The sequence below is a fragment of the Trachypithecus francoisi genome, unplaced genomic scaffold (genome assembly GCF_009764315.1).
Source record: "Trachypithecus francoisi isolate TF-2019V2 unplaced genomic scaffold, Tfra_2.0 Lachesis_group15, whole genome shotgun sequence".
Lineage (NCBI taxonomy): Eukaryota > Metazoa > Chordata > Mammalia > Primates > Cercopithecidae > Trachypithecus > Trachypithecus francoisi.
The window spans coordinates 11,321,181-11,342,349 of NW_022681460.1; the positions used below are offsets into that span (position 1 = coordinate 11,321,181).

General features: G+C 43.8%; 1 protein-coding gene across 8 annotated transcripts in view; it reads right to left on the reverse strand.

Moving 5' to 3' along the window:
- Positions 1 to 21,169, reverse strand: part of FYN (FYN proto-oncogene, Src family tyrosine kinase) — a 210,226-nt gene that overhangs the window by 16,963 nt on the left and 172,094 nt on the right. For all 8 annotated transcript variants that reach the window (XM_033234320.1, XM_033234326.1, XM_033234325.1 and 5 more), the window contains 3 exons: positions 18,637 to 18,816; positions 17,006 to 17,082; positions 16,754 to 16,907 (listed from right to left, as the gene is read on the reverse strand). In XM_033234320.1, coding sequence (XP_033090211.1) covers positions 16,754 to 16,907; positions 17,006 to 17,082; positions 18,637 to 18,816 — 411 coding nt within the window. The remainder of the gene's footprint in view (positions 1 to 16,753; positions 16,908 to 17,005; positions 17,083 to 18,636; positions 18,817 to 21,169) is intronic.

A 21,169-nucleotide genomic window follows, 5' to 3' on the forward strand; every position in this document is an offset into this window, starting at 1 on the left:
TGGTCTTTTAAGTAGTATGGACTTACAGAAAAGAACAATGGAGAAAACATCAGAACTGCAATGCAGTTAACTTCGTATTGTTATGTAACTAGCTGATTCACTCTTTGAAATTCTGCTTGGAAGCAGGATTTAGATATGAAAACAGTTTTCTCCTCTTCACATTTTATTTGGAGGGAACAGAGCAAACTATACAGGTAATGATCATCTATGTCACTGTTATCTTGAGCTTTACTGTAACACTTAGTGTGTCTGTTCCATGTTTATATGAATTCAAAAAAAGAAGTGACCACTCTGTCATTTCTTACTGAATTAGCTTAACAGTTTAGGATTCTTTAGGATTCTTTTAAGCCAATACACAAAGGCCATAACATGTGTGCGTGTGTGTGTGGTGTGTGTGTTTAGAAGCATCTTTTCCACTGAATGTTTTCCAGGTACTATTTGCAAATATTACCAAACTCCCAAGCCATTGCTGAAACCTTGACTTGTCATGGTGAAAACTTGACAACCCGGTGTTGTCACTGGGGCCCATGTCCTAGAACTTCCAGGTAAGAGGATCTTTTGTACCTTAGTCATTTAACTCCCAGGAACATATATATAAGACCAGTTAGCCTTAGGCTGAATCATTCCTGTGATGAATAAATATGTCGATATTTTAAATAATTTCTGATATACAGCTCAATCCTGTTTCTCTGAATTCTGCTGAGATAGGAAATGAGGGGTCACAAACTCTGTGTAACATCAGGGGTCTCATTCACTCCCGTGGCTCCAATGACTATCTTGAACCCAATGATGCCTGCATTTATATCACCAGATGGGACCTCTCTCTTGAGTCCCTGACTTGCATCACCAGTTTCCCTCTCAATTGTCTCTCCATCATCACAACGGAGTTCTTTCTAACGGATGTCTCTCCATCATCACAATGGAGAGACAACTGAGAAGGAAATCGGTTATACAAGTCAGCGCCCCTCAAATGCAACATCCAAAATTTATCTTCCCCACAATTTGGCTTCTCAATCCTTGGTGACTTTGTAAACCACCCAGTTGCTGATAACAGAATCCTGAGAATCATCCTCGCCTGGACACTCTATTTTTCATTATTGTGCACTCGGATCTCAGCACAGGGCCTGCCTATGGAAGGAGGTCAATACATCTTTACTGAATGATCTCTGTGCCCTCCTGCTTTGTCTGTGCCCACGTCAGGTCCATTTCATACTCTTGAATTCACTACCCTTCCTCCAGTCCTCACTTGCTCACCATGCCCACCCTATGTTTCTACAGTAGCCTTCTAATATAATCCACATGCATAATCTGGTACCTACCTACTTCCCCAGCTGCTTCTTATCATCCCAGACATGTTCTCCTCTGCTCTCCTCCTCTCTCCTCTACAACCTCTCCATTGCCCTTCTTTGACTGCTTTGCAAATGCCAGGCTCCTACCTGCTTCAGCTATTTCCTCTGTCAAAAGTCCTTACCCCATGGCTAATTCTTACTCCTCTTTTGCTCCTAGCCAAAGTGTTACTTGCACAGGGAACCTTTGCCTGATCACTCAAGACTGGGGTAGGTTTCCTACTTCTATGCTGCCAGAGCACCTCCCTCTTTGTAGCTGTCACTATTTTTTTTTCAGTAAATATTGCCTAATGAAGCTGTTATTATTAAAGTGCAATGAATGCATGAATTGTCTGGAGGCTGTCTCTGTCCACAGATACATACTGTGCTTGAGTGCTGGAGCATGTCTTCCCGGATGGCCAGCACATCTCCAGTACTGAGTACAGTGTCTGGTGCAGAGAAAGCACTTGATAAACAGGTGCTGAATGAATGAATGAGTAGCTGGACAGCCCTACCCTTTTTGGCTGAATAACCACAGTTCCTTACAGAGCATATTATCAGTTCCCTGCCCTCTAGTGAGTCCTCTACTTGTCCTTGGTGACAGCACCAGGGTCACTGTCTGGATGCCCTTTTAAGAGTCTAACAATTGCCAATTGAAATGGAAAAGCAATGGTCGCGCACTAATGAAACTTACAACCCTGGAGAACCCCACATTTTCACTGCCAGAGGAAGTGTGTTCAGATCTCCTTTCGGTCGGAGTGAATGTATCTGAGTGAGGGGGCCCCACATTTTATTCTCTGAGGACAAGGGGGCCTAGTTCACTGGGGCTGCAGCTGGGGATGGGGGTGGTTAGTTACATCAGCAGAAAGACAAGGTGCCAAGGGGCCTTGGGAGAGTTGACAGTGAAACAAAGTGGAAAATCCTTAGTAGACTGGATTAAGAAGACATTCTTAATAGACTGGGATGAATGCAAGTGACTAGGCATCAACCATTTCGACCTCACTGAGCCCTGGTCTTCCTCATTTAAAGTAAAGTTAATAATCATCCATGCTTCAGGCAAGAGAAAGGAGAGGGCTGTGGATTTATTCAGTTATCAAAGTTTGTCCACAGAAATAACACAAACACCCACCACTGCTCGGCTGGCTTGTTCTCTCTTTTTTCCTACCACCAGTATTTTTGGAGTATTCCCCAGTGCCCGGCACTGCACTAGGTACCAGGAGGATGAAAGTGAATGTAGTCTCTGGCAGGCAGTCATGGAGCTGGAAGCTTAGTTTGAGGGAGATAAAATAAATGAATGGCTTTTACATATGTCAACTACAATAAAGTGCTATGGAGAATAATAAGATGGGGTACAAGGACAGATTTTGTGGGACTCTGTAAGCTGCACTAGGATTCTGGATTCCATCCTAAGAGCATAAAGTCACTGGGCTGTGAGCAGAAGCGCGATGACTTCCCACATCGTTCTTTTCCCTTGTCTTTTAAAACATGGAGGATAACACATCATTACCTTGAGAATGATTTATGATGAGACAGAATGGGAAAAGTGCTTTGACTTTTCAAAACTCTTCAAAAGCATCATGACATTTCAAGGCCCATGGGTGTCTATCAGCAATTAGCAATTGGGTAGAGGATGCTTCCACTGTCACTTCTGTCATGTTTACTTAACGAGTGGCTCTGGGTGCATTTGTACTATTTCAGCACACTTCTCACATTTGAATAATACCAATAATCTTGGTAACAAAGCAGTAAAACTTAGCATAATCCAGCCTGCAAAGCTCAAACATTTACATGAGAAATCCATGAATTATTTTTCTCAGTTTATTCTCCTCCATGTTCTTCCTTTCTTTCCAAGCATTTTGCTTGTCTCCCCTGTGGGCTCTTCTTGCTTGGGTTTACTCAAGTAAGCTTCCTGCCTCTCCTGAGTAGCTAGGACTATAGGTGTGTACCATCATGCCTGGCTAATTTTTACTTAATCATTATTTTTTTTTGAGACCGTCTTGCTCTGTTGCCCAGCCAGGCTGGAGTGCAGTGGTGCGATCTCAACTCACTGCAACCTCCACCTCACAGATACAAGCAATTCACCTGTCTCAGCTTCCTGAGTAGCTGGGACTACAGGTGCACACCATCATGCCTGGCTAAGTTTTGTACTTTTAGTAGAGACGGAGTTTTACCATATTGGTCAGGCTGGTCTCGAACTCCTGACCTCAGGTGATCCACCCACCTCGGCCTCCCAAAGTGCTGGAATTACAGGCATGAGCTACTGCGCCCAGTCTAATTTTATGTTTTGTAGAGATGGGATCTTGCTATGTTGCCCGGGCTGGTCCTGAACTCCTGGGCTCAAGGGGTCCTCCTGCCTTGGTCTCCCAAAGTGCTGGGACTATAGGTGTGAGCCACCGTGCCTGACCTAACTTGGTTCTTGCTACCCCAAACACAATTAATCTAGTTCAGTTTGCTTTACTATAACCTGTGTCCTGCACTTAGCATGCTCACACTTGTTTCTTTTACATTGGCTTTGGAAATGCTCTCTTTCCCTTCACCTGCTTAGCTAAAGCCTACTCAGTTCCAGTCCCACCTCCTTCATGAAGTCGTTTGTGATTACTCCAGCCTTCACTAATCTCTCCAATGCACCTAGCGCCTAGTGCTAGAAACAACAGTTTAACGCTTGATAATAGCAGCTACCACAATAGCTAAACATACACTGAGTGCCTGCTAAGAGGCATGCAAAGGACTGTGCACATGAGGTGGATACCAGGAATAGTCTTGTTCCACAGATGAGAAAATGGAACATACACAGGAAAGTAATGTGCCAAACAAAGAACACGTGTAGATGGCAGAACTGGGATTTGAACCAAAGGCGCCAGAGCCTGACTGCATAAACGCTATACACTGTTCCACCATGTCCACGTCTCCTCTGTGTCCTTTTACTAGTTCTGTCATAAGTTATTTAAAAAATCTCCTTCAATAGAATGCAAATCCTTTGAGGTTGGAGACACATATTTCTTCATAGCAACTTGCCTAAGGCTGGTTAAACAGCGATCAATGCTCTAACTAGCTAAAGGGTCCAGCCAGGCAGTAAGTTATCTGACACCCTGGCGGTCAAAGTCATTCTTTTCCTTTACACAGACTTAATCAAACTAAACACAAAGAGTGACAATAGAGTGGTGTAATAAACTAATAATTTTCTTCACTCTTAAAAGTTATAGGAATAAAATCTTCCTTTCGTACGACAGCACAGCCTGACTGATGCTCTTGGTTTTTCAGTGCCAACAGGATGACTACCCAAAGTCATTATGTCAGGATGGCCCATCCCAAGCCCCAGACCACATTCCAGTTAATGAAGTCCCTCTATCCCTAGTGGCCAGGTAATCTGTTTTTCACTTCTGTCTCAAATAGAAACAATCTTACTTGACTCAGTTACTTCCTGTTCTTTATGTGTTTTCATACATTAAGATGATGGCACGGGCATTTCAAATGCTCCAATGAAGACTGCGGATACTTTTGCTCCCAAACCACCTCCTGCAGTAAGAGTACATAAGCCGGTCAGGAAACGAGGAGGGGATGCTCTTCAGTGACAATGCAAAGCAGTCCAACAGTGGGCTGAGCTGGGATTGAGTAGTCACTTGTGGAAGGACCAGTATGATCACTTAGGAAAGGAGCTTCCGAGTCAGGCATCCCTGTGCTTGCACACTGGATTTGCTGGTTGGCATTTAAAATGTCCCTAAGTCTCAGTTTCCTTGTCTGTAAACTGGGGATGATAACCTCCTAAGGTTGTGGTGAGAAGAATAGTTGATGTAAAAGGCTCAGCACAGCATCTGGCACCTGGTAATAGCTAAATAAATGCCAGCTGTTATTTTATTCAGATAGTAAAGGCCTAAAGTCACTGAGTTGCACTTGGCAAATGCCATCAGCAATGCCAAAGCTCTCCAAACATCAGAAGAGGAAAAGAAGATAAAAAAACCCTCATCAAAACACTCATCAACCAATCAATGAGAATCTTCTGAGGGTCCACGATGTCCCCAGCACCCTGTGAGGCGCTCCTGGGAAAACCAAGCACAGGTTGCCTCCACCCTTGGGGTTTCTAGGCAGCCAGGGAGACAGAGCTCACAGGCAAATCCAACAGATAACTAAATGGTGGCACTGCCTTTAGGAAGAAGAGGGCTCAGCAGAGAGAGGAAAAGAGAACATGAGCAGGAGATGAGGGCTTCAGGGAGAGGTAGCTGCACTGAAATGATGCATGACCCATGGCTCTCCCTGCGGCGGGGAGGGTCAGGGCAGGGGCCAGGGCAGACCTGGGTGGGCCCAGCTCACATCACCGGAGAGCTGAACTGCCAAGTCTCTCTCTCTTTTATTTGTCCTGGTGACCAGGCCAATTCCATAGTCTCAGAGAATATCCCCTCTGGCTAAAAAACTAGGCCAAGGTGGAGAAGGTGAAGTCAGTATTGAATAAAAGAAGCCAAATCCTTCCTACAGAGAATCTGAGCTGTGCCCTAACAGCATTTTCAAGGAGGAAACCCATTAATTTCAACAATAGACACTGCTTTTCTGAACCAAAGAGCCACCCAGAGCCCTTTTTAATTATAAAGCCACTAACTCTGAAAATTATTATATCCAATATTTAATAGTATGCAATACTCCAACTTGAAAGTTACTCCGGGTAATACAAGAAAAGAAATCACAAACAATGCCAATAACAGAAATTTGGTTTACAGGAGGGAGAGGTGATGAGGCGGTACCAGGACAGGATATCCTGTGAAAGAAGCAATACCAAAGCTGACCTGACCTGGAACTTTGTGGTTACTTAAACAAAACAATGATTTCAAACCCAGTGACACTTGGCAAAGCAAAACTCAGAATTTTCACACTAGGCCAAAGGAATGACTTTCAGATTTCCCAAATGCTTCTGAAGTAATACAACTGGGTGTTTTCCAGTTATCTCTAGTGACGCATTCTGTGGAAACTTCTACTTCAAGTTCATAAAGGTTTTAGCATCATGCTTTAAAAAAAAAAAAGAAAAGTAAATGTTACAATGGGTTAAGGTTATAGTCCATCTGAAATTTCAAAATGTTGAGCAAGGAGTTTGAGAAGGAGGGAGGTTGGGAGGAAGGAGGAATTCTGTCCCACCGGGGTTGTGAGTGGAGAAGGGACAAGTTAGGCCAAGGAGGACAAGAACCAAGGAGTGGAAGGTGGGCCTGAACATATTGCAAAGATAAGGCTGATTAACTAGGCACAGATCCAAAGTCTAATTGAGTGGAATCCATGGAAGGAATATTCAGGCTGAGGGGGGTGAGCAAAGTTCCAAGAGAGCCCAGAGTTCAAGACGGGACAGAGGAGAGATAGAAGGTCTATCAGTGGGTAATAAAAATCGAACCCAGGACAACGAGAGGACAGAGGAGAGGAGACTCATCTCCCAGGGAGAATGCAGGGGCTAGGCTGGACTCTAGGTTTTAATCCTGGGGTTTTGCAGTTGGGGAAGGATAGGCAGGATAAATTGTGGAAGGGCATTTGATCCAGACATGCAGGCTACCAGCAGGTAAACTGTGACATTCCTTCCACATATCCCTAGAGGCGCCAGTAAGCGAAGGGAGGAAGTTCTGGCTGCCTGTCCTTCTCTATCACCTCCCTTGCAACGGTAACCAACAACAAACCCACTTTTACTCATGGGGGCAACGCAAACGTAGAGAATAAAATTAATGGGCATCTCCTGAAATCATGGGTATTTGGTCCTTTTAAGAAGGAAATCTGAGAACCATCAAAGGGACTTTCCTTGGAGTGCAGCCTGTGTTATGGAGGCTTATTTAAGTGGTTATCTTGAGTGGGACTGAAGAAAAAAGGAACCCTGCTTGCTGTTCTAGAATACGGAGGCTCTAAATAATTCCAAGTATCCTTCCAGTTTTCCAAGAGCCAGAAAGGAAGCAATATCAGAATAAAAATTCTGTAACTTGATTACCTCTGCAAAGAGAAAACAAAACAAAACAAAACAAACAGAATAAAAATTCTGATTCACAGCTTCAACAGGATAAACACTATGTTTGTGGACTTTCAATCCAGAGCAAAAGAGGGCTTTGTAACCATCTGCACACTGCTGCCCAGGGTGGTGAGAGGACTCACCTGAGTGATCGATGGATGTGTGGGATGTAGCTCAATGCAGAAATGATGCCAAGAACCCAGCCACCCCTAGAAGGGGCAGAGGGCCCGTGTGAGTCTGACTTCATGCCACATGGCAAGCTAGGCTGCACGGGCAGCACTGGGTTTGGGGATACTGTGTGGGAACAGGTGGAGGTCATGGGGTTTGATTGGGAGCTCAGAAGGTATCAAACGATAAGAGGGTACACAGGAGACAAGTACCACTTTGGGGGGGCTTTTTCAAACCGTTCCCCCTTTCAATCTGGCACAGTATCTGTGCCAACGGGGGAGCCACCCTGCGGGTGGCAGAGCATTGCCACTGAGCCCCCTCCTTTGGCTGGAAGAAATGATGCTTCAGAACCTGGGGCAGTTTTCAAACGTACTGCGTGTCCGTGATTACCCAGATGATGCAAATGCGGGAGTTCCTTTTGCCAGCAAGGCAAGACAAGGAAGCCAAATGACACTTCTGATGTTTGATGGCGATCTGCAGTTCCTATTTACACACTTTCAAATCACAGAGGGTGACCATCTGCTTCCTTCTTGATGATTACTAAGAAACATGGGCTGCACAGACTGAGGACTTGCTCTTGACCATTCATAAACAACCACCAAAAGGCTCTGCCCAAAACAGCACAAAGGAGAAAGAGATGCTCACACGGAATATACAATGGGACTGACCAGCACAGATAAAGGGAAAGGTATGCAAAGAAGCTGGGCTTGAGGTGACCACTGCTTACCTCCAGTCCATCTACATCCTCTGGGCAGAGTCAGAGCTGCCCGAGGGTGGCAATGAAAGAAATTGGTCCCATCTCCGACCTGAAACAGTTCTAATCTTTAAAGAGAGACTGTAGTAGGAAAGGGTGATTTAGAGTCCCTTTTCTTTTAATTTTAATCTTTGGCTTTCAACACACCCTTTCCTGGAGGAAAATGGATGCGCTCTACAATTCATCTCCATTTCCCTGCCAATTTGACCTGCTCCCCCTAACTATTAATCTGGGCCCCGAAGCTCCACGGTGGCTCAGCAGATAAACAAAGCAGTCCCTCCCAGAAACGAGGTGGAAGCTCAGAGCTTGAAGCGACAGAATACAAATGAAGGAGCTTTTCTGCTTAGTGACTGAAGTGTACCAAACTCGGATCCGGGAAGCTTGATTACAAGCAGCATGGTTCAGGCATGCGACTCAGCTCAGCGGGAAAGCCGTGTCTGACCTTGTAGGGCAGGGCATTCTGTCGGGCAAGTCCCCTGGGGTCTCTCCCGAGACAGCCCTCAGGATGACAGACTCTCAGTGTGGGCTGGGGAGTCGGGGGTTGGCGTGGTCATTTGATGGCGGCACCACTGAGTTGGGAACACACTAGCCAGTGCTTAAGACAATGGCTTGCATTTTAAAGGGCTTGCTTCTCATCAAAGGATGGTTTGCTTCTCTAGCATGGGAAGAATTAGATTAAATTCAATAATTAAAAAGGTTTTTTTTTTTTTTTCCTTCCCTCTCCTGATATTTGCTGTTCAGGTCACAGCACACTGTGCGGGAATGGCAATGCTGTTGTTGACAGAGAACAAGAAATTCATGTGTTGACGAGGGCAGAGGGAGGGCATCTCATGGCGAGATCAGCCTTGATCTGCCACCGGATTACAGGGACCTCAGAAGCGGCTGATTAATAATTCTGCAGGAGCCCTTGAGCTGGAAAGCTGGCGCTCTGAGTCTAATAATCCCCAGTCATTGCAATACAAAGGAAGGACAGGAATTGAATTCACAGTTCTGGATGGTGAAATTCGAAATTCGAAAGAAACAGGGATCCACTTCTTCCTGAGTGTGTTTTTCAACCTAGCTGCCTGCTTGTTTGTGTTAAATGGTTACTGTGCTTTTTGAATCTAAAATCTGATTATATTTAATTAGTATAGGCATCTGGGATTTCTAATACACAAAGAGTTATTAAAGTAACAAATCTTTCTAAAATATGTTTTCTATGAAAGAATGTGTTAATTTATGCGGTAACAATTTTTTAACATGAAATAATTAACATGAAAACTGCAACAATTAGTAATTCTTCGTAGTCTAATTTATACTTGAATTTTCCTCCAGACAATAATCTATTCAATTTAAACCCCCAATACTGGAAGCATTTGAACAGACACATTTTTCTTCTCCTATTTAATACATAAGCCTAAACTTATAGCAGTCTTATACAAAGACCCGTATGTTCCTATTTTTACATATATTCCAAAGATCTAAAGATTATGTTTCCTTGACATTTGTTTCATTAATTTTGAACTTAAAAACAAACCAACCAAAACCATACAGCAACCCCAGCTCCTGTCCTTCGTGAGGATTCAAATCAGGAGAAAGGGCGATAGAGGCAGAGCCTCCAGTGGAAGCAGCCCCGATGGGAGGGATCAGGAAAACCCAAAGTGGGGTGTGTGTGTGTGTGGTGTGTGTGTGTGTGCGCGCGTGTGTGTGTGTGTGTGTGTGTGTGACAGAGAGAAACACAGCTATTAGCATCCATTGGACCAATAATATAATAATATCACTATCACTACTATTGCCAGCTACCACGATCAGCGCATTGTTGGCTTTGTGCCGACTGCTTTATGCTTTATGGTTATTCGCAGGGAAGCCATACAACAATTCTATGATATAGAAACTATTATTATCCCTGTTTTAAGAGGAGGAAATAAAGCTCAGAGAGGTTATGCAACTTGTTCAAGGTCTCATAGTGAACTGGCAGCAATGCTAGGTTTTATACCAAGACACTTTGATTTCATGGGTCATGCTCTTAACCAATCCAGGCCCTGCCATCTTTGGGAGGAGACTGAGGTATATATGGGAAGAAGAAAAGAGGTCAAGCTATTAAAAAAAAGAAGAAGAAGAAGAAGAAGAAAGAAGAAGAAGAAGAAGAAGAAGAAGAAAAAACCCAAAATAGAACAAAACAAAAAAACACCAAAGTGTTGTGGGGAGGAGTTGGAAGAAGTGAAGAATACCAGCAACTTCTACTAATTATCTTCTTGAATTCTTACAACCACCTTAAAGGTAACCAACACCAATGTTATTTTATGATGAGAAAGGTGAGGCTCAGAGAGGCCAGAGCTTATGCTCTAGGAATACGGCATCAGGATCTGAACACAGGCTTATCTAGCTGCAAAGCTCCTGTGCTTCCCATCACTCCAAAAACAGTCTTGGAGTGTGCAAGGAATATTAATGCAATAAACAACCCTTTCTGGAGGTTCCTGCAGCCACAACAGCATTTGATCCCAGAGAGAGCCATGTACATTGCTGAGAGACAACAGGAGAGCATGTCTCACAAGAGTGTGGAGGGGTTGGTGACCTTGGTTATTTCCATTGCTGTAAACAAATATTTATTAAATACTACTATGTGCTCTGTGTCTACAAGGGCCCGCTGCTAGTCTTTAAACTAAATCACTTCTATAGAGAAGCAGTAAGAGCGGCTCCACAGATACTCAGGAGAACTGCTCCAGCCGTGCTCAGGCAGCGTGTGTGTGCTCATGCAGTATGTGTGCTCATGTGTGCTTGGGTTGATGTGCGTATGCACATGCATCAGTGAAAATGCTGAGAAGGGCCATCTGATATTCAGACTTCACAAGATTAAAAACAAGAGAGGCAGCGCAGAGGCAGGGATAGTTCCCAACAGAGAATGCAAATACGAGAAAACAGGCAAGCTGGCCAGAGACAAGGACAGCGAATGTGTGACTCCCAGCTGTGTCTGGGGTGGAGGGGCCCTTGGAGCATGCAGGTATATCAAAGTGGTGACTGCCCAGATCCATTGACTGGCCCAGGCTATAAAATAGGGAGATAGTTTTTTTTTTCCGGAAAGACTGATTTTTTTCTCTATTGATTACTAATAGTGATTCTCTTTAAAAACTTTTTAGATTTTCAAGGAAAATGTATGTCAAATACAAAAAGTTGAGGTTGTAAGGATGATTTTTACATTTCACAACTCTTAAAGAACTTTTATAGATAGCCCATGTAAGTTTCACACTAATGATGTGAGGTAATCATTTTTATTATCACCATTTTACAGATGATAAAAATGAGGCTCAAAGAGCTTAAATAACTGGCCTGCGGACACCAAGCTTGTAAGTGACAGAGCTGATTCAAAGCCAGGGACCCTAACGTCCAACCTCTGGTTCTGCAGTCTCAACAGGCTGCCTCACTAGCAGCTTAGAGGGAAGAACAATACTGGCAAATGACACACTGAGTGTGTATTCTCCTTTTTAAAAATATGTCCACAAAATCTGTTAGGGAGTAACTGCAATAGCTAACCTAGGTTTGCCCTGTGACTAGCAATTCCACTGGAGAACACAGCCCAGAGAGACGAGGACATGTATGTACCACCACAGCACCTTTATTTATAATAGTTCCAGTTTGGAAATGACCCCACATGTTCAGTAACAGTAGAATGGAGGCTCTGTGATGTATTTGTACAGCGGAATACTACTCAGCCATGAAGAGAACTACTGTTCCATGCAGCAATATGGAAGAATCTCACAGACATAAGAATGGGAAAGAAACCAGACACAAGAGTAATACTGTAGGATTCATGTCTGTGATGTTCATTTACAGGCAAAACTTACCAATCTATGGTGAAAAGAGTGGAAAAAAGGCTATTTGTGGGGGTGGTTACTGACTGGGAGTGGGAATAAGAGGTCTTCTGGGGTGCTGGAAGTATTCTGTCTCTTTATCTTCGGGGTGGATTCAGGGGCATACGTGTATGTAAAAATTCATCGGGCTGCACACTTCAGATTTGTTCATTTTACTGTATGTGTGTTATAGCTCAATAAAGAATAAAAAGGTATCCACAAAAGGAAGTTATGCTTACACACAGCCACGTCTGTCTGAACTTGTTAGGTTTAAATCAACATTAGTTGGCACTGAAAGCTCATGAAGAAAAAACTAGAGTCTGCAGAGAATTTTCCCACTGCTTCTCATCTGCTTGTGCAATCTCTGAAGGAAGTGATGGCCGGAGGGGCTGTGAACTTCCGGAAGCAAGGCTTGTGACATCCGCCTATGTCGGGGGTCACAGGAGACAGGTGTGGTGTGGAAGTGCACAGACAAGAAGAGGGACAGCAGATCCTTGTGGTGCCTGTGGTGAGCTCTGGAACGATTCCGGGAGGAAGGTGCAGTGCTAGGGTAGGGAGGCAGCCGTGACCAGACCTTAGGGGAGGGCTGGAAGGCTGAGGGCCCAGCTGTGGCAGTGAGACCCAGTGAGGGTACCCCAACTCATCTCTCTGGGCTTGGAGGACCACCACAACCATCTCAAGCTTAACAGATAAAAACCCAAATGCATCCTCCTTCTTGAAGGTAAGATCTTCCCAAGTCATTCATTTCTGTTATTGGTAATGCCATTCTCATGATCACTTGCATTTGACTACTTGGGAATTATCTTTGATTTTTCTCTCCCTTTCCTGAATAGTGTTTCAGACTTTCCATTGCATCTACAATCCATTCACTCATTTGTTTATTCCCCAAGAACTTAGTGTTGTACCAGATATACCAATAGTAACAAACAACATTTATCACTATGTGCTGGGTACCCTGTTAAGCACTTTACATGCATTGTTTCACTTAATCTTTGCAAAAATGCACACAGCAGACAAAATGTCTTTCCATTTTACAGATGAGTAAATTGAGGTATGCAAAAGTTAAACAACTTGCCTAAGGCCCCAGATCGTCAGGTGGTACAGCTGGATTTCAAACCCGGTTCCATCTGATTTCAACAATGCCCCACGTGTTCCTCCTCATGCTTGCTGACTGTCCTGTGCAGTCTTAGGCTTCTTGATATTGGTAGCTCCTAATAAAGTCCCTTTCATTGACAAGGCACTCGAATAACTGATGTTGGCATTATTTAGAGACTCTGATTGGGCAGAATTTAGCAAAGTGTTTATATCTAAAGAAAAACTCTCTGCTGTAATTGAGTGAGATGTCCAGGTAATAGAGAATAAGCAATCCCTCCAAATTTCTAGTTGCTTCTAGAATGCTGTCAGTGGAAGGCCATCCTCACAGGCTCAGGGCCTGGCCTTGACCTCCTCCCTGACAGGGGCTGCTGCTTAGTCCTGGGTAGCTGGGGTGGTGGGAAGCAAGGAGCACAGGAAGGACTGTGGAACCCGGCTCCACACTCCAACTCTGCTTGTGCCCTCTGCAATGCCACCTCATCTGCCCAAGAGGGGACAGATATTTCAGTGCGCCCTGAGAGGGGAAACTCACAACTGTTTTGAAAACAACTGTCATTCATGGTCCTAAAATATCTGTGTTTGGCGCATGTTTCCGAATGCCGCCTGCATTCTCATAATCAACATGCAGCATGGCTGTGGCCTGTGGGTAACATAAAACCCGACTTGCAAATATTATTAGGCACACCGACCAGCTGTCTGGAGGAGCTGATTAATTCCCCGCGAAACTTCAGCACGCAGCACACATGCCATCTGCAGAGTACACCAGCAGACACACACCAGGCCCTTTCTGCCTCGTAAAGCGGCCGGGGCAGGGTGGGCCCTCGGGAGGAATCTGATAAACAGCTGGGTTGTCCCCGTGCTGGAAAAGGAAGGTCTCTCCAACTCCCTCACACAGGCACACTAGAAGGTGCTCCTTAAAAACAGCCCCATAAAATACAGGGGAAAAGGGATGCATGGCTAATCCTCTCCAGCTTGATGTTCGGTTCTTTTTATCACTGACTTGATGAGCAGCAGTCAGCATAACTTAGGATGGTAGGCACGCAGGCCAGCCATATCTGGATTCAAATCCTGGCTCTGCTCTTTTACTAGCTGTGTGACTTTGTAGAAATTATTTAACCCCTCTGAGTCTATTCCTATGGTTCCCTGCCTGGTCCTCACGTTTCCCCTCCGGCCTGGTACCTGGAAGGTATTTGATAAATGGCTCTGCCACTTCCTACCCCTCTGCTGCAGGACAGCATTTCTTTTATTCTCCTTGGACATCCTGGGACCCCCCGCAAGCTTCGCTTTCCACCCCCTAATTCAGTTCTCCAGTTCACTTACTTCTTCCTTCTCTCTTTCCAGTGTTTGGCATGGATTTGAAGGTGTTTGGAAAAGGGAGGAAAGAAGAAAAATGTTTGAAGCAGGAAGGATGGGACCCTAGATTTGGAAATTGAGTAAGGAAATGCAGTACAAAGGCTACAAGGTTAGCCTTTTGAAAGGGGCTCTGATGGCACCTGGGGACATGATGGTGGAGCTGGGCAGCTGGCAGAAGGGCAATCAGGACAGCTAATGTAGAGGAACAGTTCGGGGCCAGGCTGAGGGCAGCAGCCTGATGGGAGGGGAACCAGCGAGGGTGCCAATCACCCAGGGCCACAGCCTGAGGAGCCTCACTCCAGTGAGTAAGGTGTGGACTAAACCCCCAGGCCCTGTTAACACTATTAACAGCACCCCTGCCAGTGTCCTCTGGCTCCTGGCCTGGCAACCTTCTCATTTACCCATGGTTCATGAGCATTAACCACAAACCCCATAAAGTCCAAAGTCCAGGAAAAGGGGAAAAACTCAACTCACACACAGAAGGGTGAGCACACGGCTCTATTCTAGCCCTTTCCTTAATCAAATATTCATGTCTCACAACCTTCGCCCACTCTCCTTCCAAGTCTAAGGAGCTGGATCTGACAGACTTGCCTCAGGATAAAGTCCCTCATTCAGGGCAAGTCTCAGATCCACTGGCACTCAGGTCCTCTCAGCTCACTCGCCTCAAAATCACATGCACATTCCTCTCTGGACCGCCAGTGCCAATCAAAGCTGCAGCGCGCCTTTGATTAGAGATACAGCACGCCATCTGGCCCAGCACCGGGGGTGTATGTGTGTGTATAACACACGGGCATGCTTGCTGTGTGGGCATTTGGCTCTAGGACAAGAACTGCCACGTGTTGGGGAAATTCAAATAGCTGAGCTGTCTGACCGACATGTAATTCAGCATTTGGACAGTATCGGTAGCAGCCAGGGTCTTAGTTGAACATTTTTCCTCATCACTTGAGACTGCTAAGAATGCTTCCATTCTTAGAATCAAATGAAGGAGAGGATAATTGGCATGAAATGAAAGAATCAAGAGGAGGAGGAACGGGACAAGAGAAGGAGGAGAAAGAGAAAGAGAAAGAAAAGGACTCCAGAGGTGGCCATTATGAAATGCAGTAGAAAGCACCACCCTGTCATACATTCCAGTCACTGCTCGGCTTTGCTTGGGATGACTAGGCTTTGGTTAAAAATACCAACAATGAAAGTTCCCCCTTGCTCTAGTTATAAACATTATATTCTACACAAGGAGCCTATATCCGATTGCAAACTGCATACTTAGTCTCACACTTTTACCTGGTGACCACTTTGTAAGTATCTAGAAAGAAAGAAAATATTCCTAAAAACTCCTTTCTAGTATCTGGTGTTCTAATAGCACCCGAAAAGCTGCCTCACTGGAATGGCTGCTGAGTTGACATATTTCACTTAAAGGCTAATTGATAGAAATTTTTGCAGAGGGTGGGATGAAGGGGATGATGAAAGGAGGTGGAGATTTTCGAGTAACTATGCTGTTACCATCTATAGTCTTTCTAACTCCTCTCTCCACTCTCCCGCTCCCTGCTCTGGACCCATAAGGATTCATCCCTGAGTTCCTGTGACCTCTACTTCTGGTTGGGTCTGGCAGAAGACCTGGAAGTGGGCTAAAGAGTGGGGTTGGTTATGAGTCCCCAGGTCCGTTCCTGCCATCTCTCTCTACTGCGGAGTTCCTCTCTGTGCAGTGGCCTATTCTGACGTCTCGTGCCCACTTCTCTGCCCCCTTGCCTTTGAGGCTTTGGTTCTGTTGCTGTTACAGGCTCCGAGATACTGCACCATGCTCTGCTGGCTTTCTGAAACCCTGCCTGTACCTTTGTAAAAAACTCATTTCTTAACTTCTCTAATTTGAACGTGCCTTCTGCTTTCTGCTGGAACACAGACTGATTGAACGATGAACTAAAACTTGACGATCTCTTGGCTTTCCCCAGCCTTCTTTCTCCAAAAGCAGAGTATCCTAGGCCTGGATGCTGTGAGGAGATCAGCATGAGCCAAGAGGACCACAGCAGCAAATACCAATACGCACCCACCCACCCATCCACCAAAAACCAGTATCTCATTCCTCCACTCGTCCCACAACAGTCTCCCGCCTGCAGAGCTGTCAAATTCCCGCCAGATCAGGGAGTCCAAACCCAGCTGAAGAATGACATTTCAGGTATTTTCTGAAGGAAGGGGAGGGAAGGAGGAAGGAAGGGCCGTGCGGTAAGTGCCTGTTCTCAGGGCTGTGATCACGAGCCGTTGTCATTCAAGTGCCCACCTTGTCTTGCTGTGTACTCATTGTCTTCGATCAGTCGGGCCAATCCGAAATCAGCGATCTTGCATATGAGTCCATTCCCCACTAGGATGTTTGCTGATCGCAGATCTCTATGGATATAATTCATGCGCTCGATGTAAGCCATGCCTGCAGCCACCTGTGGAAATCCAGGGAACAGGACATGTTTACACCATGACCCAATGTACTTACACGTCATTAAACCTATGGCACATCAAGTTACCCTGCAGGGCTTACCTGTGCTGCCATGTCCACAAGATTTGGTAACTTCAGAGCTCTTCCTTCTCCATCTTTTAAGAAATCCAGTAAACTTCCTATGAACAAAACATAAAATCATTTCAATTTACTCTGAAAGATAATTCCCAATGGAGAGCTGTATTTGGTTTTCTTATTAAAAGTAATAAGGTAGTCAAATGGAATAATGCCATTCATGGGGGGGAAAAAGGTTTATATAATAAAGCAGGGTAGAAAAAACTATATGCATGGAGAAGCAACAGTTTTACCTTTTAAAAACAAACAGCATTAATTCCATTTCTAGGAATAACAATATATATTTGATAAAACTAGAAGAAATGGGACTCAATCTCCCTTTATGTCATAAAGAGGAACCTATGAAGAACCGCACCTCTTCAATCCCATTCCCCAATCACCCCTGCACAAAGAATGGATGTGGGGAAAATACAGCCCAGCTGAGTGGTCCAAAGCTGTGGTCTTGGGACCAGCAGCTACAACAACACACGGGAACTTGTTAGATATGCAGATTCTCAGGCCCCATCCATCCCAGATGCAAGAAATCAGAAACTTGGAAGGTTGGGTCCAGAAACTTCGGGTTTAAGAAGCCCTACAGGTGATTCTAATAATATAAGGTAAAGTCTGAGACTCAGTAGCTTAGCTTATTTACAGATTTTGAATCAAGAAAAGACAATCTGAAGAATATGGGTGGGGCAGATGGTTCCCCTTAATTAGATCATAGCCAGCCAAGCCTTAAATCAGACGTCTGAAGTCTGAAACAAAACATTGGGAGCTTCAGAGCCACTGTTATAACACACCAAGGCAGGCATAATCATTTGCAGAAGGTGGAGGCTTATGATGGTAATCAGTGATATTTTATGCTTTAATCACAAAGTTATTTACAAAATAACCCTGGATACAAAGGACAAAAAACAGTTTGCCAGAAAAAAAATTTCCATTATATTTTAAAAGAAAGTACAGGGAAAAGAAAAATTACACTGCTATCCTCTGATGTACAATGTATTGCCTTTCAAGACTGTTTCTTGTTTGGTTCATCTATTTTTCCAAAACAAAATGATCTCTAGTCTCATCCCCAACAAGGCTGGTTTGATTAGAAAGACAGAGGGGTTGTGGGGGAGAGAATGTGAGAATAAATGTGGTCTCTGAAAGCATGTAATTTCATCATCTGACTAAGAAGAGAGCTGGAAAAAAATAAGATGTTCAAATGATGGAGACTAAACTTAGCGTAGAGAGCAGTGTCTGATATTAATTGTTTAGCCCTGCAAAAAGGAAATGCAACAAAAACTACTACATTCAAAATAACAGCAAACTATCATAACCCTCTGTACCACCCTGATATTAAAAATGAATGTTTTAATTATGGAAAGGAGCTTGAATTTGACACACATAACATGTAAAAGGTATTTGGCATTTCACAAGGATTTGGGGTGGGGCAAACTCAAGGCTAGTCTGTTTTAAAAATGTTTTCATTAATGAGTGCATAACTGGTGGTTCCTAATGGGAATACTTGACCCAGGCAGAAACTAGAAAAGAAGCAAGTAGGAAGCCTCCATTTCTCTCCCCCAAACAACCCCTTAAGGCACTGTATGCTGGAGACAGAAGAGGCTTTGCCCAACCTTTATTCATATACTCGGTGACGATGTAGATGGGCTCCTCAGACACCACCGCGTAGAGCTGGACCAGCTTGTCATGCTTCAGCTTCTTCATGATCTGCGCCTCCTCAAGGAATGACTCGGGGGACATTGTGCCTGGTTTAAGAGTCTTTATGGCTACTTTTGTGTTTCCATTCCAGGTACCTACAAACATCCCAGAACATGAAGTCAAAACAAACATCTTCTTTTGATGGAAAAAGAGGGTTTTGACCACCAGCTATTTGCATATAACTAGATTTTAAATTTAAAACACTTAATACGGTTTTTGTTGAACAAAGACATTCAATTGCAAGGACTCTGTCAAGTATTTTAGCAGAAAAAATGTGTTTCTTTATGGTGATGGCAAGGATGGCTATATTAAGATTTATAATTCATTAAAATGTTTTTAAATTTTGATATATACCACTCTGTCTCTTTTTGGTGCAGTCGTATGATTACACATTTATACCAAAAGCTCTGGACCGCTGTTTACAGTGATGAAAGTCCAGGGCTTGGAACAGACCTGGCCATCTAATAGCTGTCCCTTAGGGAGTACAGTGGGCATGGAAGAAATTAGATTATTTGAGTTTATGGGGTGTGCCATTTAAAAATATGGCACCACATGAGGATGTATGGAAATTACCTTTAGACTTTCAATGTCTGCAATGGACAAGTTACTTGACCGAGTCCTTGCACAGGTGTGCCGAGCGTGCTGATAAGCACTGGCAAGGAGCTCACAGTCTGCTTGCCAATACTTCAACCAGGTAAGGCAAATTCCTCAGCTTTACTGATGGCTAGCCACAAGAACAATGGCTTCTATCAGGTAGGTAGACAGGGGAAATTAAACAGCAGCTGAGAGGGAACAGAGATATTTAAATTTAGCATGTTAAAAAAAATCTAGCAAATCTGAAGGCAAGGCCTGGATTATGATTGTCATCAGTTAACCTCATCTGTAAAATACAGGAATGGAATTGGATTATCTTTTGGGTCTCTTTCAGCCCCAGCATTAAAAAAACAAAACCACACCTAGGTTCTATGTGTATTCCATTATTAGACCTGTGATGCTGAAGAATAACTGTATAAAGGGGAAACAATCTGCTAATTTAGATTATTTTCTATTTGAAAAAGAAGACTGCTTTAAATTAAGATTTTTATATTTAATATAACTGACTTTGGAATTTAAGGATTCTGTAAATTGGAGTTCTTATTATCCTGTTAAAGACATGTTCATACAATTACAACATGCAACCTACAAAATATAAATTATGAAAAAACAAGTGGCTTAAAGAAAAGTTCATTTAAACTTCATAAAATATCTGCCCACTAAGCATTCATGGGAAATTTGGCAATTTATAGGTGATCTTTGCTATTTAAGAGTCAGCACCCAAAATTTTAAATACATTAAGATCTTCCTCTGTAATGCAAACCTCATTAATCGCATAGACACCCATCCCAATTCTGCTGGGCATGTCGTGTTGTGTTTATCGGGAAACAAAATGTGAACAGGATATGTCATGATTTAAAGTTGATATCTGTAAAATTTGAAAACAAATTTTCTTACAGGGTCCAATTCTCTGTGATTGTGTGAGTAATTTGACTAAAATCCTCTATTTTTAGAGGGTGAATGAGGAAGAAGGAGTCATATATTTTACGATATTTGAGATAAAGTCCATCTCTCTCTGGTGATGTACCTCAGGTGACCCGCCTGCCTTGGCCTCCCAAAGTGCTGGGATTTATTAAACTAGCTAACTCATACATATATATGTGTATGTCTGTCTATTACCTATTTATCCACCTACATACCTACATATATCTTTGTAGTACTTATCACTTGCTGGGCTATATGTTTTAAGTGCTTTAACTGTATTAACTCTTTTTCTTTTTTCTTGAGATGGAGTTTCGCTTTTATTGCCCAGGCTGGAGTGCAATGGCACGATCTCTACTCACTGTAACCTCTGCCTCCCGGGTTCAAGCGATTCTCCTGCCTCAGCCTCCTGAGTAGCTGGGATTACAGGCATGTGCCACCATGCCCAGCTAATTTTGTATTTTTAGTAGAGGCAGGGTTTCTCCATGTTGGTCAGGCTGGTCTCGAACTCCTAACCTCAGGTGATCCGCCTGCCTTGGCCTCCCAAAGTGCTGGGATTACAGGCGTGAGCCACTGCGCCCGGCCACCTGTATTAACTCTTTTAATGCAGACTACACCTAAAGATCTGTACCCACACATAGCAAAGGGTACTGATCAATACTGTTTTGAACGAGTTCTGAGGAAGGAAGATGGAGGATTCCGTAAGTATCAATATTGTTTCACTGAAACAGGTTTTTGAGTGGGGCCTAAATCCATGAATTGTTTCTAAGCAAAGCTGCAACTGACCCAAAAGGGCTATAAAAGAAATTACAAAGGCCCAGTGCAGCCAGCCTTATCAATGACAATCAAATAAAGAGAAGTATGTATGTCTACTGAGTATCTACTATCTGCAAGGGACTTTAAACATATTAACCCATGTAATCCTAAAAATAA